The sequence below is a fragment of the Haliotis cracherodii genome, unplaced genomic scaffold (assembly GCF_022045235.1).
Source record: "Haliotis cracherodii isolate W230 unplaced genomic scaffold, xgHalCrac1.p SCAF_13, whole genome shotgun sequence".
Classification (NCBI taxonomy): Eukaryota; Metazoa; Mollusca; class Gastropoda; order Lepetellida; family Haliotidae; genus Haliotis; species Haliotis cracherodii.
In genome coordinates, this window is record NW_027266268.1 from 14456234 (window position 1) to 14481715 (window position 25482).

The 25482-nt window shown below is 39.9% G+C and overlaps 1 protein-coding gene across 1 annotated transcript; it reads right to left on the bottom strand.

Moving 5' to 3' along the window:
• Positions 1 to 1982: 1982 nt before the first annotated feature.
• LOC139458952 (PR domain zinc finger protein 12-like) lies at positions 1983 to 17286 on the bottom strand. The gene is made up of 6 exons (XM_071240388.1): positions 17211 to 17286; positions 8004 to 8179; positions 6199 to 6357; positions 4597 to 4711; positions 3388 to 3621; positions 1983 to 2104 (listed from the first exon to the last, which is right to left on the bottom strand). Exons 1-6 carry the CDS (start codon positions 17242 to 17244, stop codon positions 1983 to 1985), a joined length of 840 nt encoding a protein of 279 aa, XP_071096489.1. The 5' UTR covers positions 17245 to 17286.
• Positions 17287 to 25482: the final 8196 nt, after the last annotated feature.

Consider the following 25482-nt stretch of genomic DNA (forward strand, 5'->3'; position numbering starts at 1 on the left):
GATATGATTGACCGTCTCCGTGGTTGATCGAACGTCTGCCCGGAGAGCGGAAGGTCCGGGGTTCGATCCCCGGCCGCGTCATACCAAAAGCTGGTACTTGTTGTTACCCTTCCTGGCGCTCGGCATTAAGGGGCTACAACAAGGACTGGTCGGCTCGGAGTCAGTATACTGTGTCTGAGTGGGGTATTCATGTTAAACTGTGGCATGGTATCTCAGTGAGCTAGCACTATAAAATCGGCATCAGTCCGGACTAGTACAAGCAGCCACAAACACTCACACACGTGCGTGCAGGTCGCTATATAAGTACAATGATCTTGAACGTGACGTTAAACCTTTCGCCTCACCTATTGATTTAATTTAACGTATTTGAAAGACGAGGAGTCACCAGGGACATTTTTGCTGACTAGAAATGTTGACTTGGTAGATGCATGTTATCGTATCCATATATTGATGCTCATGATGTCAATAACTGGATCATCTGGTATAGACTCGACTATTTACAGACCGCTATCATATAGCTGAAATATTGCTGGGTGCGGCGTTAAACAACAAACAAACAAAGCGAAAGATAAAGATAAGTGCAAGTTGTTACATAAAGCCGGTTTTCTTTCTTACACTTGTAAGTTGTGGACTTCTAGCATGATGAAATACTAAAATATTGCAAAAATGAGCATCTTCCAGAAACAAGGGAGTTAAATTACTTTTAAAGTAAGTTAACTCCCTTGCCTCGGGAAGATGAAAATGAGTGGTAAGAGCCGACTTTTCGATTCACGGAAAGAATCGTGCAAGGTAACCAAAAGCACAACAGCGACAGTTACATATTCGAAAAAACGAATTGACAGTCGTTATAACTATCGATGATATCGAAGATGAAAAAAAGTGATGAAAGCCGACTTTTCGATTCACGGAAAGAACCGTGCATGGTAACCAAAAGCACCACAGCGACAGTTACATATTCGAAAAAAAGAATTGACAGTCATTATATTGCTAAACTATCGATAATAATATATACTGTGATAATATACATCAGGCAACTCTGTTTCACAAATAACACTTTGTGGGACTAAAGACACAACTAAAACCAGGAAGTATAAATATTTATTTACAAATAAAAACATAATAATGTAAAGATACAAGTGTGTAAGCGGCACATGTAACCACAAAAAATATACACTCTGAAAGTAGTTCCGGCAATGGCCAAATGTGGAAAGTCCTCAAGGAAGGTGTCTTCATCTGATGCACGGGTGTATGTAACATAATACTAAAAACTGTCATACAAGGCACTATTAGGTGATGACAATTCTGCATCTTATAATTTATGGACATAGACAGAATTTAGTTCATTTTACGGAAAAGTAATATTTTGGAATTAAAAGTAAATAAAAAAATATTTTAAAAGAATAATCAGTAAATTAATAAAAAATATTTTTTTCCGACACAGACCCCTGTTCAGAATTACATTATAAAAACATACTTAAGACCGGTGACTAAATTGAATAAAAACCCAATAATAAATAGTATGGACACCCCGCATCCTCGACTCTGCCTGTCTTTGTTAAACATGGAAAACTGGTCGTTATGACCGATGCCATTTATGCTCACAAAGTCTCTATTTCAAGGGAGACAACTCCTATACCCTTGAGCGCCACTCAGTGCGCTTCAATCATATTCTTGGCTGGCTGAGCCAAGCTGCCCCAGTTGACATGGGAATGCATATATCACAATGTTATTATTGCATATTTTGACTTACACGTACATGACATCACGGAACACGTCGACATTTAAATAGTACATACTTCTACCTATATTAACCAAGTGACTCAGCTGATAGTATAAATATATATATATATATATGTATGTATACATGTATGTAACACACGTATCGATGCTTCGGTATTTCTGATATGCAAGTTCTCAGCACCAAAGTATTTTCAAAATATGTTTCAAATATAAAAATTTTCGCGTTGTGGTTTACAGACGTGTCACGTGTGTGACTGTTGCTGATTGGCTTGTGGTCGATGTCTCGCGCTCTTCTGATGCGCGCGCAGGCCAGCTAGCTGACTGTACGAGCTCTGGCAGACTGTACACTTGTACGGCTTTTCTCCTAAAGACATAAAGGTGTTGACGTTAGTGTTAGTGTTAAATATTTTTTTACATCATAAATTATTAAGTAGTATCTATCGTCTCTTTTGCGTTGGAAATGATAAAATGACTTACATTTGGTAATGAATGTAACAAAATAGTCACACGATAACGAAGACTACAATAGATACCCTGGGTAAAAGGGTGAAGATAATAGCCATCGCAAGAAAATGCCTATTTTTTGTTAACTTGGTCTAATGTTAGTTTTTTTCCATAACCGAATCATCAGTGGCCGAATTAAAAAAATATATAAAAAATTCACAAAACCTCCATTCACAGAAAAACAAAGCTACCAATGCCTATCTCGCCATTTTTTTGCATGTTGACAATTACAAAGTTATAAAAAATATACATACAAGTTCAATGTATGCATACTGACAAGGCGAAGGGAGATAACTCTTGTTTTTCATGCAATGCAGTTGAAGGGGCAATCTCATTAAAATCAGATCTAAGTTCTCGCTGCCGCTAAACAAAGATCTGAGGACATCCCATTACGGGTCACGTCAGAACGACCTTTCGCGAACTTTGACCGACCACTGAAACGAATAACAAGAGGTTGATATCAGCCAATGAGAAAGCAGCTTTCTCGAGTTTTGCGGCACTCGTTCCAACTTGGCCACTTCCATTTCACACTACGCTTCAAAAATATGTTCATACAGTTCTCGATTAAAATTTTGAACAAAAGAACAATCCGTAATGTCTAATATATGGTTGACATTGTATGGCAGTGCTTCCCACGTACTGTGCAACGCCTCCTCCGTTCAAATGTTTATCCTACGGAAGCGAGAGACAGACGATAATTTTGACGAATCAGTCGTACGGGCCGTAACTGTCGTTCGGAATACCCCGTTTTAACGTTTTCGAGGTTGCATGTTTAGAAAACACATTCCGACTGTCACTTTCATGATCTGGTAAGCGACGCTTTGATTGGTCGGATGAAAGGTCGTTCTGACGTGACCCGTAATGGGATGTTCTCAGATCTTTGCTTAGCGATGAGATTGTTGAAGGTGTGTTTGGAGAATTGTCGGAAAGCATAAAGAAAAAGCTGGAAACGGTTTTTTTCGCTTCCCATCGACCTAGTTGTCTTTTTTATGGCTCTTCGGTAACAGAGACCATACAATTTTATGGTTTCTGGGTAAGAAAGATCACGTTTCATTTTATTGCACATTAGGAAGATTTGGATCGGTAGATCCGTAAACCAAGTAGATACTGAACAGTGTTAAAGTGTGAGGTCAAATAGCCTACCTGTGTGTAGGCGGACGTGGTTTCTGAGTGTGGAAGACTGGCTGAATCTCCGGTCACAGAAGCGACATACAAATGGCTTCTCCATGGTGTGTATGCGCATGTGCGAGCGGAGGTTGCTCCTAGAGTTGAACCCCCGCCTGCACAACACACACTTCAGCTTCGTGGCAGGGAGGGGCGTCTGTTTCGGGAGGGTCGACTGAGGCTGATGCTGATGCTGATGTTGAGACTTGGGGTCTGAAAGAACAGTTTTAAGATTTGTTTCATAAATTTTGGTGCTTCACAACATTTATCAGACAACCTACCCTACAGCTGAAATACTGAGCAGACTTCTACCATATTTCCAGGGGGCGGTGGGGTTGCCTAGTGGTTAAGGCGGTTCCTGGCCACGCCGGGGTTCGATTCCCCACATGGGTACAATGTGTGAAGCCCATTTTCCGGCGTCCGCCACCGTGATATTGCTGGAATATTGCTAAAAGCGGCGTAAAACAATACTCACTGACTATATTTCCAGTGAGAAAGGTGGAACCCCGTTTATCCACACGGTGTTGTAAATGATCCGTTTAACAATGTCTGGGTAAACCGAACAGGAATATAAAAAGTGATTATATGCAGTATGTATCTTAAGGAAGAAAATCACCAGGTGAAGCAGTAATCATGTACTCCGAAACGTTGTGTTCCTCGTGATAAAGAAGTTGACATTCATAAATGTTCCTTCTTATGTGTATCACTTCTTTCACGGACTTGAGTATGTAATCTAATGATGAAATAGCAATATAAAGCACAAGGGCGAATTGAAATAAATATCACACCTGTGGGTTAACCCCTGTCCTTGATATGAAAACTAACTCTACTCACTTCGTGTCCAAAGCCAACAATTGTTAGTTTGTTTTTAATGTGTGTTTTTTTCTAATGGAATCGTGTTTGAGGCAGAATATTTGTTCAATCAGTACAACAAGACATAAGCTTGTTTCTCTAACCCAGACACCAAACGATTTTTTTCTTTTCAAAACATCAGTTGAACGATATATGTTTTCTGTTTGTGGGAGCCGGGGGCTATTGGAACCTCAAGCAAAATTTCTCCAGTACTTCCTTCTGAATTAATTATTTTTTATTAATCAATACGACTTCGATTATATAAATGTCTTATTTGACAAGATAAGTTAACCACCTCTATGTATTGAACTATTAACAGTGAGAGTAGACACAGACCTGCAGGTAACACGTCCTTGACCTCTGGCACCGGGTGACCAAGGGACGGAATACCCATATATAAGTTGAAGGACGCTCCGTACCAAACCAACAATTCCTGTTGAGGGGGGATGTCCTGGAATGAAACACAAGCGTTCTTTAATGCGTCTGCGACCCGTGAAGATTCGGGGTAGAATAGGTCATCAGCTATGCTTGTCGTATTAGGCGACTAACGGGATCGGGTGATCCGTCTCGCTGACTTGGTTGACGCATGTCATCGTATCCCAATTGCGTTGATCGATGGTCATGACCTCAATCACTGGATTGTCTGGTCCAGACTCGATTTTGTACAGACCGCCGTCATACAGCTGGAACGTTGCTGAGTGCAGCGTTAAACAACGAACAAACAAACATGCACCTGCACTTGGAAATGCGCCCTCATTAAGTAGGGCATATACATGAGTCTTGGGGAACGCGTCACAATACAATCACCCTATCCGGGGTAGATAAAACAGTGAAACCACCATATTTCGACCTCGATTTATTCCTTTAACTGTAACGTTGGGAGCATGGCTGAACCATTGTCCCTACCATTTTTAACTCCTCTTGTCTCAAAATCTGGATATCTAGAAAATCATGACACTGAAACCTTATTCTCAAGGAACGATCTTCGTGCTGCGATTGTCCTTAATCCAATTTGTTAACATTACTAACGATAGCCGTAGCTCTAAGTTTGCTTTGTGGAACGGGCCTTAGATTAGACTGCAAAATATCGGCACTCCGCTTGTCTGGAACTACGGATTACTCAATATATTTTCGACGGTCCCTATGCCCTGACTATCCAGTCTTCTTAGACGTTACCTCAGTAATACGGATTAATGCATTGATGTCACACAGGAGATAGTACCGCAGCTTTCGAGCTTCAATCACCTAAACAAATCACCTGACTGGCCAAAACACAAAACAGTTGACATGTTGTGTAATCAATAACATATCTCAAAAATAGATGACACGCTTTTTAAAATGTTTGGTTTTGTTAAAGAGAATCGGAAAAAAGCAGTACATGAAGGTCAAGCAGTACGCAAGTGACCTGATCACCCGATCCCTTTCGTAGACCATCTGATAGTCATATTAACTGCCTCTTCGACAGGTATATGTCTGGAAAGTAATTTAAGATACCGACGTTTACTACAATATCTGAAAAACACGAATACGGTGTTAGCGTTGGGCGTCTCAACGTGCGTGATTCCTGTGCACCCTTTCGAGTTGAGTTGATTGGTTCAACTGTGTCATATGGCCCTGTGACGCAGGGGTAGCATTATGCAGATGGCTGTTTCATTGAATGCTCGTTCCACCCGTGATGAACAGGTCTGGTTGTTGATGAAATATAGTGATAACTAAATAGACAGATTTTTTATTCATGCAACGATTGTCTGTAAATGTAATATCCAGTTATGTATGACTGTTTAATAATCTCATACCAACTTTGACTGGAGTAGGTCCGATCTTTTTTCAGATATTGTAGTAAACGTCGGTCCCTTAAATTACCTTCCAGACTGTTTTATAGGCATGGAGTGCTATTCTGAGTCAGAATGCTCAGTGGGCCCTTACCGGGCAACTTACCTTGATGGCTCTGTAGAAGATGTTCCTGCCTACTTGGAATGTCTCGAGGTTCTGTTCCTGCTCGTTCCTGGCACAGTTGACATAGGAGAGCCAGCTGGCCCGGGGATGCTCTGTCCCCCCGTCTAGGTACAGCAAGATGTTGCCCTGATCGTCAAAGATCTGAAACAAATAATGACTGAGAGAGTCACTCACTGGTCACAGTCAGCAATATGCCAGTTATATCACGGCGGTCTGTAAACTATCGAATGCGTGATTATTGGTTCACGCAACAATCAGCAATATGGCAGTTATATCACAGGGTCTGTGAACTATCGAATGCGTGATTATTGGTTCACGCAACAATCAGCAATATGACAGTTATATCACAGCGGTCTGTGAACTATCGAATGCATGATTATTGGTTCACGCAACAATCAGCAATATGACAGTTATATCACAGCGGTCTGTGACTAATCGAATGCGTGATTATTGGTTCACGCAACAATCAGCAATATGGCAGTTACATCACAGCGGTCTGTAAACTATCGAATGCGTGATTATTGGTTCACCCCGCAATCAGCAATATGACAGTTATATCACAGCGGTCTGTGACTAGTAGAATGCGTGATTATTGGTTCACGCAACAATCAGCAATATGCCAGTTATATCACGGCGGTCTGTAAACTATCGAATGCGTGATTATTGGTTCACGCAACAATCAGCAATATGGCAGTTATATCACAGGGTCTGTGAACTATCGAATGCGTGATTATTGGTTCACGCAACAATCAGCAATATGGCAGTTATATCACAGGGTCTGTGAACTATCGAATGCGTGATTATTGGTTCACGCAACAATCAGCAATATGACAGTTATATCACAGCGGTCTGTGAACTATCGAATGCATGATTATTGGTTCACGCAACAATCAGCAATATGACAGTTATATCACAGCGGTCTGTGACTAATCGAATGCGTGATTATTGGTTCACGCAACAATCAGCAATATGGCAGTTACATCACAGCGGTCTGTAAACTATCGAATGCGTGATTATTGGTTCACCCCGCAATCAGCAATATGACAGTTATATCACAGCGGTCTGTGACTAGTAGAATGCGTGATTATTGGTTCACGCAACAATCAGCAATATGCCAGTTATATCACGGCGGTCTGTAAACTATCGAATGCGTGATTATTGGTTCACGCAACAATCAGCAATATGGCAGTTATATCACAGGGTCTGTGAACTATCGAATGCGTGATTATTGGTTCACGCAACAATCAGCAATATGACAGTTATATCACAGCGGTCTGTGAACTATCGAATGCATGATTATTGGTTCACGCAACAATCAGCAATATGACAGTTATATCACAGCGGTCTGTGACTAATCGAATGCGTGATTATTGGTTCACGCAACAATCAGCAATATGACAGTTATATCACAGCGGTCTGTGAACTATCGAATGCGTGATTATTGGTTCACGCAACAATCAGCAATATGGCAGTTATATCACAGCGGTCTGTAAACTATCGAATGCGTGATTATTGGTTCACGCAACAATCAGCAATATGACAGTTATATCACAGCGGTCTGTGAATAATCAAACTATGGCCGGGCATATGCCGTGCGGTACGATTGAATCATCTAGGCCCCACATTGCAGCCACCCGACCCTGCTTTATCCTGCTTTATCCTGCTTTCCTGCGACATGCAATGACAACTGGGTTCCTTGTCACACCCGGAATCAACACAAGACGCCGAGCGTTTTTTTTTCTTGGAATCTATTTTTGTAAAGTGTCAATAAAGTATTTTTTGCCAACCTCCCAAGCGTTTTCGCTGCTGCAGTCCATATTCTCTCTGTTGACAACTCGTCCAATGAACGGCCCCATCTCAGTTCCCGTTTTGATCCACGTGGTCGAGAACACGCCGAGACTTGCTCCGGGGAGAGACGATGGACCAACTCTAACTTGTTTCGGCGTTTGCACTGATGTTATTTCTGGAAAGGAACAAACTTCTGTTATAGAACTGTGAGTGAGTGAGTTGGGTTTAACGCTTTGGTCGGTATTCCAGTGATATCAGGGCGTCTCAGCTTAAGGGGGGAGAAGATTGGTTGGTTGGTTTGTTGTTTAACGCCGCACTCAGCAATATTCCAGCTATATGACGGCGGTCTATAAATAATCGAGTCTGGACCAGACAATCCAGTGATTGATATCATGAGTATCAACCAACGCATTTGGGATCGATGACATGCATCAACCAAGTCAGCGAGCCTGACCACCCGCTCCCGTTAGTCGCCTTTTACGACAAGTATAGTCACCTTTTACGGCAAGGATGGGTTGCTGAAGGCCTATTCTACCCCGGAATCTTCACGGGTCGGGGGAGAAGAGCCCGAAGCGATGGAAGGGTTGGACAGTTACTACTTTGGAGAAACCCCAATCCACAGGTTTCTAGGATGAATTCGAACAAATGATCACAGGAATCAGAAACAGCATTTTTTTAATTTGCAAATTTCAAAGATATTTTCAAACAATCAGCTACATTTTTGAAATTGCAACTATGTTTTATGTAGTAATTAGAAATATAAAACGGCAACGTTATTCAAGATCAGTCTTGACTATCTACCGAAACAGAAGGGAATATAATGATATTATATGAATGGATCACCGAAAATCAGCGATGACACCAGGAAGGGGTAGGTATGTCGATCCACCGGTAGCACTATTTGAAAAAACCCTATTGTGTTGTGATGATGTTACGTCACGTTGAGCATCCAGGAACCATGGCCCTGTTCCACCAAGTGATCTTAGAGATAGTACTGACCTAAATCCACTCTAAGGTATGGAAGTTAAGATCACCTTAGCTCTAGACAGATTCGGATTCGGTAGCTGGGCAGACTGGGAATCGTGGTGCCACGATTTCGCGGAGCGTTGCTCATGCTTTCAGCCACTGGTTTTCCAGGCCCAGAGTCTATTCTATACAGGCCGTCGTGATGTAGCTGGCGGCGTACAACAACATACTCTCGTCATAGTATTTAAAGACTGTCGTGATGTAGCCGGGATACTTATGGCTGAGGCGTAAAACAACATACTCTCGCACTAATATTTACAGGCTGTGGTGATATAGACAGCTTGCTTGCTGCCGTGTTAAACAACATACCCTCGCAGTAATATTTACAGGTCGCCATCATGTAGCCGGGATACTTTTGGCTGCGGTGTCAAAAAACATACTCTTGTAATATTATTTACAGGCCGACGTGATGCAGCTGAAATAATGATGGTTGATGCTTTGAGAAACATTCACTCACATACTCATGGAGCTCGTTGATCTAGGACACGAGGACACTCCTCGATGAACACACTCTGCCGCGGGAAGAGTCCCGATGACTGACACCACCTGGCTTTGACAAAGACAGCGCCAGGCGAAGTCCTGTTTTCAGTGACACATTTGGTTGTTGAAACGTCGATAAACCTCCCCACGGGACGCCAATACAAAACCTCGCTAAGCATCACTACCATAACGAGAATTAGGAGTTTATAATACAGGCAGAAGTCTCACATCACCGCTACTCCATCGCCGTCGGGCGGATTGTGCTGGTAGTGGTGTGCGCCAAGGTACTAAAATGTCTATCATAGCTCATCGAGTTTTGTTTGTTGTTTACCGCCATACTCTGCAATATTCCATCAATAGGGTGGCAGCCCGTAAATACCTGAGTTTGGAACAGACAACTGTGTATCGATTCAATTACATGCATCAACTAAGTCAGCGAGCCTGACCACCCGATACCCTTTATCGTCTCTTTTGATAAGCATGGGTTACTGAAGACCTGACCGCCTCCGTGGTCTAGCGGTAGAGCGTCCGCCCTGAGAGCGGAAGGTCCGGGGTTCGATCCCCGACCGCGTCATACCAAAAGACGTTTAAAGATGGTACTTGTTGTTACCCTGTCTATCGCTGGGCATTAAGGGGCTAAAACAAGGACTGGTCGGCTCGGAGTCAGTATACTGTGTCTGAGTGGGGTATTCATGTTAAACTGCGGCATGGTATCTCAGTGAGTTATAATAAAATAATATAAATCGCCATTAGTCCGGACTAGTACAAGCAGCCACACAAACACACACACGTAAATGCACGTCGCTATATAAGTGCAAACATCTTGGACGCGACGTTAAACCCCATTTCACCACACCTCACCACATCTCACCTCACCACATCTCACCTCACCTACTGAAGACCTATTCTAATCTTCACGGGCCACTTGTCGTAGGGTCTGGCTCATCTAGCCATGAAACAACGACCTGCTGAGGCCCCTGTTTTTAAATTTTAAAAATTATTTTTATTTTATCTGAACCACCTTAAAGTCTGTCGTCAAAGTAAAATTTTAAATGATGCATTTTCAAGACACGGCTGTTTTGATATTCAGTGTATAGGGTTGGTGGTATGAAGGAATTGCCTCAATTTTACAGCGTCCGATAATAAATAGTATTACCTGGATGTCCCGAAAACAATTAATTGAGGGTCACACAAAACGCATCGTACTATCATAAGGACTTAGACGTGACTTTATACAGTTCACAGGATGAATTCAACAAAGTCAATACTAAACTGCCGGACAAAAGAAAGTATACACTTGAAAATTGGATTTGACCAAACAATTACAAACGTTATCCAAACGTGACAAGGCTGAAAACAGTCGCCGTCACACCGCAAACAAGGTCTAAAATACAACTATGATACCCTCATTAAACACATCACCATCGAATGACCATTTCTTGTTTGTTTCATTTCTAGCCATCATCAAACGTGGCTGTATATTTTCCTTTTAGGTTCAGTCCACATAGACACCTTTGTTGTGTCTAACCTCGTATCAAATGTAAAGAGATGCAAAAATATAGTATAAAATAAAGAGTTTCACGTGCCACCAGTTAACATTAAAGGACACAACCATTTATACTTTTTAATAGAAAGATTAACACAGTATGCTAATCCCCACTAATACACATAGTTCACTACCCAGACAGGCCCGCATTGTGGTCGTTAAGGAGATGTCCTGTGTGAAGGGCTTAGGGCCGAAGGGGGTTGACAGGCTGATACATGGCCTTTGTCGCTAAGTGGACTGGAAACATGGCAACTAGGCTGCTGATGTCGCGGCATATGTTAACTCCGTGCAACGCTGCTTTGTTATTAACGTGATAACAGTTTCCGTTGAGATCTCCACTACACGTTATCTTGGTTAACCTGGTATAGGCACAGCTAGGTGAGGTGAAATGGGGTTTAACATCGCGTCCAAGATTATTGCACTTATATAGCGACGTGCAATATCTATATTCCTATTTAACCGTGGGTCGTGGTGTATCGATATTCCTATATAACCGTGGGTCGTGGTGTATCTATATTCCTATTTAACCGTGGGTCATGGTATATCTATATTCCTATTTAACCGTGGGTCGTAATGTATCTATATTTGTATTTAACCATGGATCGTGGTACATCTATATTCGTATTTAACCGTTGGGCGTTGTATATCGATATTCCTATTTAACCGTGGGTCGTAGTATACCTATATTCCGATATAACCGTGGGTCGTGGCGTATCTATATTCCTATTCAACCGTGGGTCATGGTATATCTATATACCTATTTAACCGTGGGTCATGGTGTATCTATATTCCTATTTAACCGTGGGTCATGGTGTATCCATAACCCAGAGAGAGAGGGGGAGAGAGAGAGAGAGAGACACACGCACACACACACACACACACACACACACACACACACACACACACACACACAGATGTTCCAAGTCCCTTTAATGTGTCCGATATTTTGTTGTTTTGGTTTGTTTGTTTGTTGTTTAAAGCCGCACTCAGCAATATTCCAGCTATTTGACGGCGGTCTGTAAATAATCGAGTCTGGACCAGACAATCCAGTGATTAAAATCATCAGCATCGATCCACGCAATTTGGATACGATGACATCAACCAAGTCAGAGAGCCTGACCACCCGATCCCGTTAGTCGCCTCTTACGACAAGCACAGTCGTCTCTTAGGACAAGCATTAGTTGCTGAAGATCTATTGTACCCCTGATCTTCACGGTTCCGATAGTTTGCAAGAGAATAGCAGAACAGAAACAGTCGATCAAGCCTTGATATTAATTGGCGCGACTCCTTTACAACTTGAAATCACTAAGTCACACATATGTGTTGTTGTAAATTATGAAGATCTCGTACCTTCGCGGAAGTGTCGATTATTCGATTATAATGACGTTGTTTAATATGTTTAGCGTAATAAGGGCATAGAGGGCGACACCATTAGTCACAGCAGGAAATAACTACTAAAAGAAATACTTAGTCGATACCATCTCGGGCCTTTGTCGACAGCGTGGCGTAAGTGTCCTATGTCCTCGCACCTGTCTTAATCCTAGTGAAACATCCCCACCCCCGTCACTGCTCCACCCCTACCCCCACCCTAACCCCTGCCACCACAATGCCACCCCTTCGTCCAGCTGTTCTCGCTCAGTGTAGTAGCACCATTGGGAGTGTTTCCCCACGGCGCTGCAACCGCTGAACGAAAAGAAGGAAGTGTCCTCATTCCAAAACGCTACATTTCGCATAAACCCTGAAGAATAGACTCTGCTAATCTATCGTGCTCACCATCACCCACCCCCCATCGACATGGCATTCCCCCCACCTCCACCCGCATGTATAAACATGGCATTGCCCAGTTGTTGTCTCCGGGCGCATGTCTAATTATCCTGCTGTGAATACAAAGGGTCGTGCCCCTATTAAAAAACCTTACATTTTCCGACGAATGAATTTACATTAACTTGTTCCGACCAGGAAGACATATTGGATGCGATTTCTACCCAGCCGGTTGTTAAGCTGGCGATATGCTGTTTCGTCTGGTATCACATTATTACATTAATACTCCCTAAGCAGACACGCACGCGCAGTAGCCCGCATTCCACGTGCTGGTAACCACCAGTGCGCCATCTAGCGGATTCGGTCGAAGTGTCGACTGTCGTTGTCGCGGTGAAAGCTAACCCGTACAAAAACATTAATCTGTTCAATTTTAATTATCATGCAAAAGGTTGACATGCTCTGCTGGTAGAGCTAGTCTTGGGGTAGGGATAACGTGTATAGGGTGAACCCGATGGGGCTTAATTTGCTTTGTAAAGGCGCTGAGAGTTAACGAGTATGTCAAGCATTTTTGAGAACGCGCGGTGTCTGTTTGTACAACCAGGTGAATTTCTTTAGTAATTCAATTGATTACTTTCATTATGCTGTTCAGATTTGATTGACATATATGGATATCAATAGTAAAGCAGATTTGTTATGATTGCGTTTAATGCTGTACAAAGTTACGTCCCTTAACCATGCCACGATCCGCTGATCCCTGATTCACCGTCATGTCCGGATTGTCAGAACCATCCCCACGACTGTGAGTGTTAAACTACAAAAGTATGCACGTGATGTCTAAAGTCCGGATTCGATTCCCTACACTCGCTCACTCACTCACTCACTCACTCACCCAAAACCCAAAATCAACCAACCGATACACTCCCGCATCCATAACTTTAGCTCTCAGCCAAAGTGATACCTATACTTTCAATTTGTTCTCTAATGGTGTGCGCGCACAATCTGTTTTCCATCTATTTTCATTATCGCTGTATGAACAGAAAAACACAACATAACTTGTGTGTCTATTATGTAAATAAAATGAAACTTATCTTCAAAATTAATTACAAAAAAATACGCTACAACATTAGTTAAAGATATGAACAATTACTAAAGCAGAGCATGTTGGTATATGCGGGTTTATATTGTTCGAAAAATAATAATTTGTGCATTGTTTGTTTGAGTGAAAAGAAATTTATACAACAAGTTTGATCAAATGGGTCAAAATTAAACTTTATTATTTTTCAAATGGCAAATATGGTAGAAATGACGGTTTGAAATGATCGTAAAGCTTAGTGGTATCAGTTGAATCATGTATGAATCATGTATGATTAATTGCCGATTGAGTTATACTACTTTCTGTTACAATAGCATGATCTTATCTTCCACGAGAGTGTACCAATCAACTACGGGCAGCATGTAACAAAGGAAATAATATTGTTAAAACAAATATGTTTTAAAGTAAGTCCACCATTTCAAACCTATTACAGCTGCATCACACTCGCGGGGTTGTGTATGTTTGAGTGTATGATTATGTATAATCGTCTATCCTTCAGGGAACATTTTACAAATTCTGGAAATATCCTAAAACGTGAAATTTTAGGAGTTAGAATATTCTGTCCGAAATCGCCGCCAGACTAGCAACTTATCTCAAATTTGAGATGATGATTTTCGTTGTTTTATTTTGTCAGACTTTCGGAGACATAACTTCTTTCAGTGGCATTTAGAAGTTGGAGTGATGAAGTAAGACGAGTTCTATGGATGAACAACTTCTTTATTACAATTAGTGCGACGTTTAGGATCTACACCGAAACGTCGCACTAATTGTAATAAAGAAGTTGTTCATCCATAGAACTCGTCTTACTTTTCGGAGACATGCCATTTCTTACCCGCAGTTGTCTTGTACAATTGTCAACAACCGCTGCCATATTTTTTTTAGAACAAAATGTATATTAATGGGAAACTTGAGATAAGGTTAAATTTGAAACAAAGAACTTATTCCTTGGAGTTGATTTTTCAAATATTATTATTTTGTTTTTCTTTCAAACCAAATATTTCACCCAAATCATAAATTCGAAATAGTTACGCGATTGTTATAGAGTTGTTATTGTTGTTTTTCTTTTCAAACGCCAAAACATAAATCCCATTTTAGTCATCGGCCAAGTGTGACTACAGTAAGTTATTAATTTGTTAAAATTATTTTCTTTAAGGAAATGCAATATTGGTATAACTGCCGTTGCATTAATGAAGTAAATTTCACGTTACGTGAAATACAAAATAGAATATTATTTTGAATAATTACAGAAACATGACGTGAAAAACGGGAAAAAACATATTTTTAAATTAATATTAAACATAAATATGTCTTTTCTAAAAACAAATCATATATTTTTTTATTTCATTATGTATGTGAATTATGCATAAAAGTAAGAACAAAACAATGTCATTCATAGAGTTTAACGTCATGACGTCATACTTACTCAAAATTGAAATAATATCGCGTAGAGAAAGAAGCTGTGTTGAGTGTATTACCACAGAGTCCATATACGGATGGTCTGTGGTAAATAGGTAAAAATATCAAATTAGCATACCATTGTTTACACTCAAACAAAATGTAATGCAATAAGGCGACATATTCACAGCTGGATTTATAGTTGGACTGTATTTAATCAACAATTCAGTCATGAATATCTGTAATATATCAGAACAAACAAATGTCACAAATACCTTTTAATAGCTTATAAATGTTTTGTTTTGTGCTTTTTATGTTAAGGATATTTTGTAATATCTTTCAAGGAATGTTGACAAATTACACATTGGAAAATGTTCATTTGTATGTTCTGCTCCTGTCAAACCCGCGAGACCCTATACTTTAGAACTGACAGGGAAAATAATGGCTTTCAATCCACAAGGTCAATCATTTATAAGGACAAAAGTAATGGGTATTGCCGGGCATCCTGAACAAATTCATTTGAATGAAAGAAAACAAACTAATATGAACAAAGATGCCAAGCTTCGTTTTTCTATGAACAATATGAATATGCTCGAACCTGCTTTCCACACTTTTCTACCTCATTTCCAAAAAATGTAGATGAAAAAACTCTTTATTAACTGCCGGGCAAATGAAACATACACTTGGAAATTTGATTTTGCAAATCATTCAAACGTTATCGAAACGTTGCTCGGCCGTCGCAGTCACTGAACACTAGAGGCCCATAACACAACTACGATACCCGTGTTACATGCATCACCGTCGAAAAACCATTTCTTGTTATTTCATTTTTATCCACCATCAAACATGGGTGTATACTTTCTTTTGCCCTGCCGTTTAAGTTAAATGTACCAAATGACATGGATAGAGAATACGCCTTTGTTAAAACGGGATGTCTTTATTTCATATAAATTTGAAAATGATTTTTATTCATACGTAATGAATAACAATAATTCTTTCGTCCGTCACATTTCCATTAATACTTCAAGAAATTAAGTTATGCACAGTTATACTGTACGGTGAATGGTAATATTTATTTTTCATAAGTGTGATTATATTAATTCCTTACATGATATTGAGGAATGATGATTAAATCTTTTCCATGGTATTCAGTGATTATGATGAATGTAAACTATTGAATATTATTGTGGATTTCTTAATTGACGTAAACATTTGGTTCTCAATGTTCTGAATAAAACAAGAGCATGACGCTCGACTTGAAAATATATCCGTTATAAACATGATTACTACTTCTACAACTGTGTTGTACTCTTTTGTATTCACGATTATATTGTACAGTATTGTACACGGGCAGATGGCCTAAAAACATTATTTGGTTTAACTTGTATAAAATTGTATGTCAAGTCAAATTTATGATTGTTATATTTTTTGTTTTTAATTTGATGAAACATGTTAAAATATTCAAATGAATACAATAAGTCTTAAATTTTTTATAATATAGTTGCCTGTAAGACATATTTTTATTATATTAATTATCTCTTGTCAACGTGATTTACTTCCCTTTAGTATGTGCGATTTACTGTGTTCTGTATTTTTCTTCGTGAGAGATTTCAGAAATTGTAGAGTGCCAAAGATTGGTAATTACCATTGTTTTTCTATAGATAGTTCTTAGAGACTATCACTTAGAAACAAAGTACTTGCTTCTAAAACCATATACATTACGAAAGCATCAATGTAAAATTTGCTCACTAATCTAAATTAAGTGGATATTCTTTTGTTTTTGCTTTTGAAACATAGATTTGAAAGTTTAGTCACGATTCTAAATTAATTGTATCATTCTAAACTATGTACCTGTGTCATTTAAAATAGTATCTTAAAGAATTGGTAAATAATCAAGTTCCTTACCTTGTATGTTGTTAACACTATACGCATTTGTCATATTGTTCCAACAGACTTGGCCGTACAAGCACTGCCTAAGAGTTTCTGCTAAAACCGCCATTAAACACTTCTCTTACTAATCTCAGGACTCAACACAAAAATATGTTCTTTTATCGAGTCTGTTAATGATTGACGGATCAACATGATAGGGGATTTATAGGGTTCAAGAAGACTGCAGATTCGTGATTTACGGAAGTATTCAGCCAATCACAACGCCCGTACTTCAATACAATAGGGGCGGGTGGTGCACGGAGCTAAGGACAGAAGGGGCCATAATTGAAATCACTGATCGAGATCAAATCTCGCGAGACATGGATAACTATCCGGGTACACATATGACGTCACGCACTCGATTTAAATCACGTGACAGAGGTTCCTGGTAAACTAAGAACCACACGGGCCTCCGAGGGCTAACGAATATTTTATCACATACCCGCATTTTAACTTCTTTTTTTAACCTGGCACGTGCCTTAGTCCAGGTTACAAGACTCCGCTTATACCAACAGCTTTTGTTTGGACACTTTCACAGATTTCGTTCGTACACTATTCGATGACAGTGTACTTGGATTTTCTTAAGTTCTTGTTTATAATTTCAAACTTTTCAAAGAAATGCGCATGGTGCAAATGACCAGTGTCTCAAGGGTTAGAGCGACAGACTAATGTTTCAACTACCCGTTATCCTAGTCCATTTTTCCTGGTATGATGTTCAAGATGAAACATATGCGTTACTTGTTCAATGTTGTATCAACAAAGTCAAACTGGTTATTTTATTTAGTAGACTACTAACTACTAAACTACTCTCCCGACTGAGGCTACAGGTGGATCAAACTACTCACCCAACTGAGGCAACAGGTGGATCAAACTACACTCCCGACTGAGGTTACAGGTGGATCAAACTACTCTCCCGACTGAGGCAACATGTTGATCCAACTACTCTCCCGACTGAGGCAACAAGTTGATTAAACTTCTCTCCCGACTGAGGCAACAGGTGGATCAAACTACTCTCCCGACTGACGCAACAGGTGGTTCAAACTACTCTCCCGACTGAGGCAACAGGTGGATCAAACTACTCTCCCGACTGAGGCAAAATGTAGATCAAACTACTCTCCCGACTGAGGCAACAAGGCGATTAAACTTCTCTCCCGACTGACTGAGTGAGTGAGTGAGTCAGTATGGTTTTACGCCGCATTTAGCAATATTCCAGCAATGTCACGGCGGGGAACACCAGAAATGGGCTTCACACATTGTACCCATGTCGGGGATCGAACCCGGGTCTTCGTCGTGACGAGCGAACGCTTTAATAACTAGGCTACCTGACCGCCCCTCTCCCGACTGAGGCAACAGGTGGATCCAACTACGATCCCGACTGAAGCTACATTTTAATACCACTCATCTCAAGACTCCATGTTATTCAACCTTCCCACTGGAGTCAACAGGTTGATCGAATAGCAGCCTTTTCTTTATTGTTTGAAGGATTCACCAGATAAAGAAGCAAATTGCATAGAAATAGCAGTTTTAATGCTTCATGTTCATCCACATGCTAACTGCCTATTAAAGCTCACGAGTCTCACAGAGCTCACAGGACGTCGACAAGGAGACATACTTCGTCCAATTTTGTCTACATAAAAGAAACTCACATAGACATACAGTTGCGATTATGTATATTAATTTCTCCCAACACAGAAGGTTTGAGCACACACTGAACCTTATGCAGACCTTATACATATTTATAGGGAGATTAAAGGTGAACTGCCTGTAGCAGGCATTTCTTTGCGAATAGTGTTCGCGTGTTTGTTGTTTTACGGTCCAATTAACAACATTTTGTACATAATCGGGTCTGGAGCAGACAAACAATTGGTTGATGGTAGAGATCGTCCGAGTACGATGACATGCAGACTACTAAGGCACCGTACCCAGCCACCCGACCCATATAGTCGCCGCTTTGGACATTTAGGAACCTATTCTCACTCGAGTCCCACAGGACATTGCCTCCTGTTTACACACACATCCTTAGTTTCTCTAAAATAAGGATTTCAAAACTGTTCATATGTTTACTAAACGTTTTCAAAAGCTACCTACTTCATACTCAATCACCATTTCGGAATACAGTCGACAAAGCTCTTTCCACAATCACAAATAAATATCTGCTAGAATAAGAGTCAATTGTACGATTGTACGAATCAATATCAAATAGTGATGATACCTGGTGTTCCCAAAAAAGATTACCTTGAGATTATCCTGCTCCACCGGTGGCACCCGTCACAAACACATGCAATGGCAAGTTAGTTCTTCAACTGGAAAATCATGGGAACATGGTACAAATCGAAATCAATTTGGTCACCGGTGCGGCAAATTTGGAAATGTCTTCCACACGCCTGCCAAAAAACTTTTGAAAACATCCCCAAGGCCTTGAATGCTATCACCCTGGATCAAACAGTGAGTGAGTATGGTTTTACGCCGCTTTTAGCAATATTCCAGCAATATCACGGCGGGGGACACCAGAAATTGGCTTCACATATTGTACCCATGGCGGGTTCGATAACCCATGTCGGGAATCGAACCCGGGTCTTCGGCGTGACGAGCAAACGCTTTAACCACTCGGCTATCCGACCGGCCCCTGGATCAAACAACTGAGTTGTATCTCTGAAACCTTCGTAGAAAGTGCATATACGACTGTACCTAAAAAGTTGTAGAAGCACCGTTTATTTGTTTAATGGGTTGACAATAACATTTTAAATACACACAACAGTGGTGAAGATACTGGTGATTAAAGAGAACTAGAGTGTTTTTATATTTTATATTTATTTTATTATATCAATTCATGTGTTTGGTTTTTATAACGTTTTACAACGTTACATGAGTAGACAAGATCAATCTGCATGATTTTCAACAAGATTTGTTTTTATCCTATGTTTGATTTACAATTGGAAATATCGATATCATCGATGTTTTATTCTAAAGTTTAACTGTACTGCCTCTTAGTCTGCACTAAAAAATACTTCTACGTGGTTACATTTTTTAAATATAATTTTATGAAAAAAGTTTATAAATGAAAAAGCTGACACCCTATCTTATCAATATATTTGCATTTTTCGGCACACCTTTACAACATTTCAAAAATGGTAGGGGTCATGTGGTTGCAAGTTCATTTCTTACTCCATTCTTCACTGAACCAATTTTTTTTTTACACAAAATTACCCCAGCCACAGATTGTTTTGCACAAACTGTTGATTGAAAGATTTATGGTTAAATATACATAGTCAAATCTAACAACAGTCCAATTTTTCACTTACATACTTACCTTTGCCCTTCAGTTTAAAATTACTAATCATGAAATGGGTAAAGCTAAGAGCCTTTAATAGCTACATAAACAAAAATACATGAAGCATATAGATACCTACAGATGTGGTGTATTGATCGGTTATTGATATAAAAATAACGCTTTTTTATGGATTATATTTTTTATGCATTAATCTCGTCCATGTCAGATTTATGTTTTTATCTTGATACAAAATCAAACAAGATGATCAAGGGATGGTAACGCCTTATAATTTATACCCTATCAAGAAAGCCATTTGAATATCTTTGAAACAGTCCATTATTGCTCCTCGGGTATAACAAACGCGGACAAAGCTGACACTTGCCTCGAAAGCATCAAACTTACAAAAAAGCTATTCAGCACTACGCCAAAAGTACATCAGGAAGAGAAAAAAAGTGTTTTGGTGTTAAAAGTCAATGGTGGGGAGGTCGTAATGTGTTTTTTTCCATTGAAATGTGCAGCTCGGTCTGTGACAGGGATAGCAGCTTGTGCCGGGATCGTAAACAACTCCTGTCTGGCCTCAGTGACTGGTGTCTGGAATTAGTAGCCCAATAGGCTCAAATCGACCCCCTAAACACTCATTTCGGTAAGCGTCACAGCTTAGCTTTTGTATCTCTCCAGCACACAGCACCCTAATTGACGGACTTTCCAAACTGGAGACATTCCAAACGGATTCGAACAAACAATATCGAAGATGGTACCTCTCAACCGTGAAATTTGGTTTCAAAATCTCTTCAATAGCATCATGTAATGAAATTGTATGTTGTTCAATGCATAAAGCAATGTTTTGTGATTGTATTTGGACTCTATGTATTTATGTATGCTTGACTTTATTTTCTCATTGGCCTTCGTTTCTATATTACGTCAGGGGTTAAGGTATAGGCTGTGACAAAGGCCTTTGAAATACAGGGCGTGGTACTGTTAACGTTAGAGTTCACTGAATGAATAACGTGTTTAAATCTTTGATAGGCCGTTAGATTCGGAAGACACTGTTTTGTATGGATTAATGATCCCCTTGATCGTTTTCTGAATAATTGGTACGTTTTCTCACGTGTATATTAATTTCTTTGTATATAGTTGTCAGCATAGTATTTACGAAGAAGGAAACCTCACCTATGTACACTGCCGGACAAAAGAAAGCATACATTTAAAAAATGAATTTGACCAAAACATTACAAACGCTATCAACACGTAACAAAGCTGAAAACGGAATCAGAACTCTTTAAACGTAACATCCAAAACGCATCTGTGATACCCGTATCAAATACATCATCATGGAATAGCCATTTTTCGTTTGTTTCAATTTTCAGCCACTATCAAACATGAGTGTATATTTTCTTTCGCCACTAATTTTATGTTCACGTCATCTGGAATGCAAAGATTCCGGATTAACGGAGTCCGCATTAACGCGGTTTTACTGTATCTTTCATATATAAGATATTGTTCACATTAATATGAGAACACATGGTTACTCAAACCTCATCAGGGGTGTTCAAGATAGATACGCCTTCTTATTCATTTCCCTTTGAGCAGCACAAGGTCACAAACAGCCATGCGCACAATGAGCACAAGCTGGTACAGTCTGTAGGGCATCAAGACACGACAGCAGCATGTCAGACTGCAAACAGGTGGTCTACAGTCAACACTGCTACCGACGGATCTGATTTATGCCCTAAGTTGGCAGTTGCGGTCTTAGTTCAATCCACAGTCATCTCATCATGACGTGGCGTAGAAATCACTCAAGGGTGAAAGTTCTTGTGAAGCTCCATTTGAAACACAAGCCTTATCAACACTGCTGTCAGGCCTCTCAGCGAACAGGGAACATTCATTTACCAGAGGGACGTTCTTCCCCAGCTTACACAAGACATAAATGAAGACGGGTAGACTGACGGTTAGTCCTGCACCATGACTGTGGAATATATTTATTTTATGGAAAAAAATATCTAGAAACGCATACAAAAGCAAGTCTAGCCAGCTCTAACTAGCTCTAGTCCACAATATGAAATCAGCATAGGGGAATTTTTATTTTTTTTAGAGTCAAGAAGGGTATTGTGATTTCAAAGACTAAATGTTAGTCTTACTGACGGCTAGTCTCTGAAAATAAATATAATTCTAATAGAAACAAAACAACTACATTTAAATTGAAAAGGAGCCACAGAGATGAGAGATTCAGAACCTGTGACAAATCTAGACTTGCATCAGTTTGGGCTGTAGCATTATTGTAAGGGCTGGCGGACTGGAAAACGGTTTCTTTTTATTTATGTATTTGAACACGAGCATGTCGTTGGGCCAAGCCGCTTTTCTAAGGAGATGCTGATGAAGAGAGTTTAAACAAGCTTGCCTCATGTACTAGCTCATACATGTTGTTCAATTTTTCGATAAAAGCCTTATTCTGAAACCTTCAAAACTATATTTTATAATTAGACAAAATGAAACTTTTACAATTTCTTTAATTTTCAACGGATAAATCACGACCTTTTTGAAAGCATGTTCTTGAAAGCCCATCAAATGGCTGACAATATAATGAAGACGTAATTTATCTTGGTACAATGGTCACTTAAAGTACATTTGGCACACAATCATGGCCTAGCAACACAGATTTGCCCTTGGGTGACTTGCTCGGACATCAACCGTAAAAAATGTTATTATGTGCTTCACTGAGCACGACCTTTAGCCTTTTCACGGTATGTGATCGACAACGTCAGAATGGGTGATAGGGTATTCTCTCCATTAGGGAGGGCGTTTGGTAGGACCTGGGACGTGTTTCTAAAGCGATCTAAGCATTACGATTGTTGTAGGTTTATTTTATATAATGAGTGAGTATGGTTTTACGCCGCTTTTACAGTGTAGCAATATTCCAGCACTATCACGGCAGAGGACACCAGAAAGGGGCTTCACACTGTACTTTTTTATATAGAATGGGAGATTCGACAATCGTAGGCCTGAGATAATAAGGAACAATACAGTTACGAGACATTTATAGGTGGAGTTGAATAGTCGTTGGCTTTGTGTCGTAAAATGTTTCAAGTTGTGCAGCTATAGTAGGTGTATATCAACCTACATGGGTATTTACGCTACGGTCGAGCGCTAAATCGGTTTATCAACGTTAAGGTCTCTTAGTGATACTCTCAGGTGGTTTTCAAACGAGAATAGTACAAAATACAAACATACCTGTATCTTATCTTATCTTATCTTATCTTATCTTATCTTATCTTATCTTATCTTATCTTATCTTATCTTATCTTATCTTATCTTATCTTATCTTATCTTATCTTATCTTATCTTATCTTATCTTATCTTATTTTATTGTATTTTATTGTATTTTTCTATTTTGTTTTATTTTTGTAATATTTCACTGCAGGTATCCAGGTAATAGTATCTACTATCTACTATCTACTACGGTTTTATTTGTTCCTCGATCAGTGAATCTGTTTGCATTTTATTTCACATTCACTCCCTGGGAAGTATACAACCCAAGCTGCCGAGAGCGGCTAGAAGGTTTTTACATCAACCTCACATATCGGGTACCCAATCCCTGCTGGGTGAACTGGGGCCCATTTGGACTAAATCACTTGGCCAGAGGGTTACTACAGGGATACGACCATCTGGTGTCAGTGATTTCAGTGATCTATTCATATTTTTTCACAGTTATTTTGCCTTTTACGCGCAATGGAATCTGTTTCGTCGGATAATCGAGACTGGCGTTGAAGTTTTTAATTTATCAGCATGTTGAGCTCACCATCAGTCTGTTCTGCGTTGATTATCGTTTTCGAAGACATGTGTGTTCTTCTAAACATGCTTCAAGAATGGCTCTCTTTTTACAATTGTTTTTTGAGTGTTTTGTCTTTGAGGCTCGCTTGCGCTAGTAAAATCCGGATTCTTCTCAAATCTAACATTTGTGGTATTATTGAAAAATATTATCTTAAAGACTGTCATAGCCAGATATCATTGGAATTTAAAACAATAAATTTCGCAATATTGATATATAAATATCTTAATATTATTTGGCGAAGGATTAATCGACCATCTATAACCAACAGCGGTTTTTCATCACTGGTTTTATAGGCTATAACGACTGTTTACATCTTAATATCTTTGACCGCCTCCGTGGTCTAGTGGCAGAGCGTCTGCCCGGAGAGCGGCAGGTTGGTGGTTCGATCCCCGGGCGCGTCATACCAAAAGACGTTAAAAGATGGTACTTGTTGTCACCCTGTCTGGCGCTCGGCATTTAGGGGCTAAAAAAAGGACTGGTCGACTCGAGGGGTATACTGTGTGGGGTATTCATGTTAAACTGCGGCATGGTATCTCAGGGCTAGCACTATAAACTCGGCATTTATCCAGCCTAGTACAAGCAGCCACACACATACACACACACGTGCATGCACGTCGCTTTATGAGTGCAATGGTCTTGAACGCGACGTTAAACCCCTTTATCTAATATCTTTGAACTAAAGTGTAACAAATTGTGGGTTGAATTTCAGTCTTATTTGTTGATGATCTTATCAGAGTAGAGTTACATTTTATTTTATTTTTGTTTATCGCCGCAGTCAGCAATGTTCCGGCTATCTGACTGCGGCCTGTGAATCGAGAGTGGACCAAACAATCCAGTGATTGGTATTATGTGAAACATTCCATGCCGTCTGGACACGATGCAAGTGACACTCTAACAACCAAGTCGCCTGATCCATTGAGTTGCCTCGCACAAGCCGTGCTTCATTGGACCAGTTCGAACCTGGAAACCGCAGGGTGTTCATATATCTTTTTATTTTTGTTGTTGTGAAGACAAAGCACACAATTTCATAAAAATATCCCCAATATATTCATGATCTCTAAGAAAAACTTTACATCCCACAGAATTGTGTAAAATGCGTAAAACGTTATCACCTAAAAATATTTCCACTTTGAAACATCTGTCAAGAT

Coding starts and splice junctions, on each gene's coding strand:
- LOC139458952 (XM_071240388.1), bottom strand. CDS start 17,244: ATGACAAATGCGTATAGTGTTAACAACATACAAG. Junction 6,358..8,003: donor GCAGCGAAAACGCTTGGGAG/GTTGGCAAAAAA, acceptor TATTTGTTTCAG/ATCTTTGACGATCAGGGCAA. Junction 2,105..3,387: donor CCACGTCCGCCTACACACAG/GTAGGCTATTTG, acceptor TTATGTCTTTAG/GAGAAAAGCCGTACAAGTGT.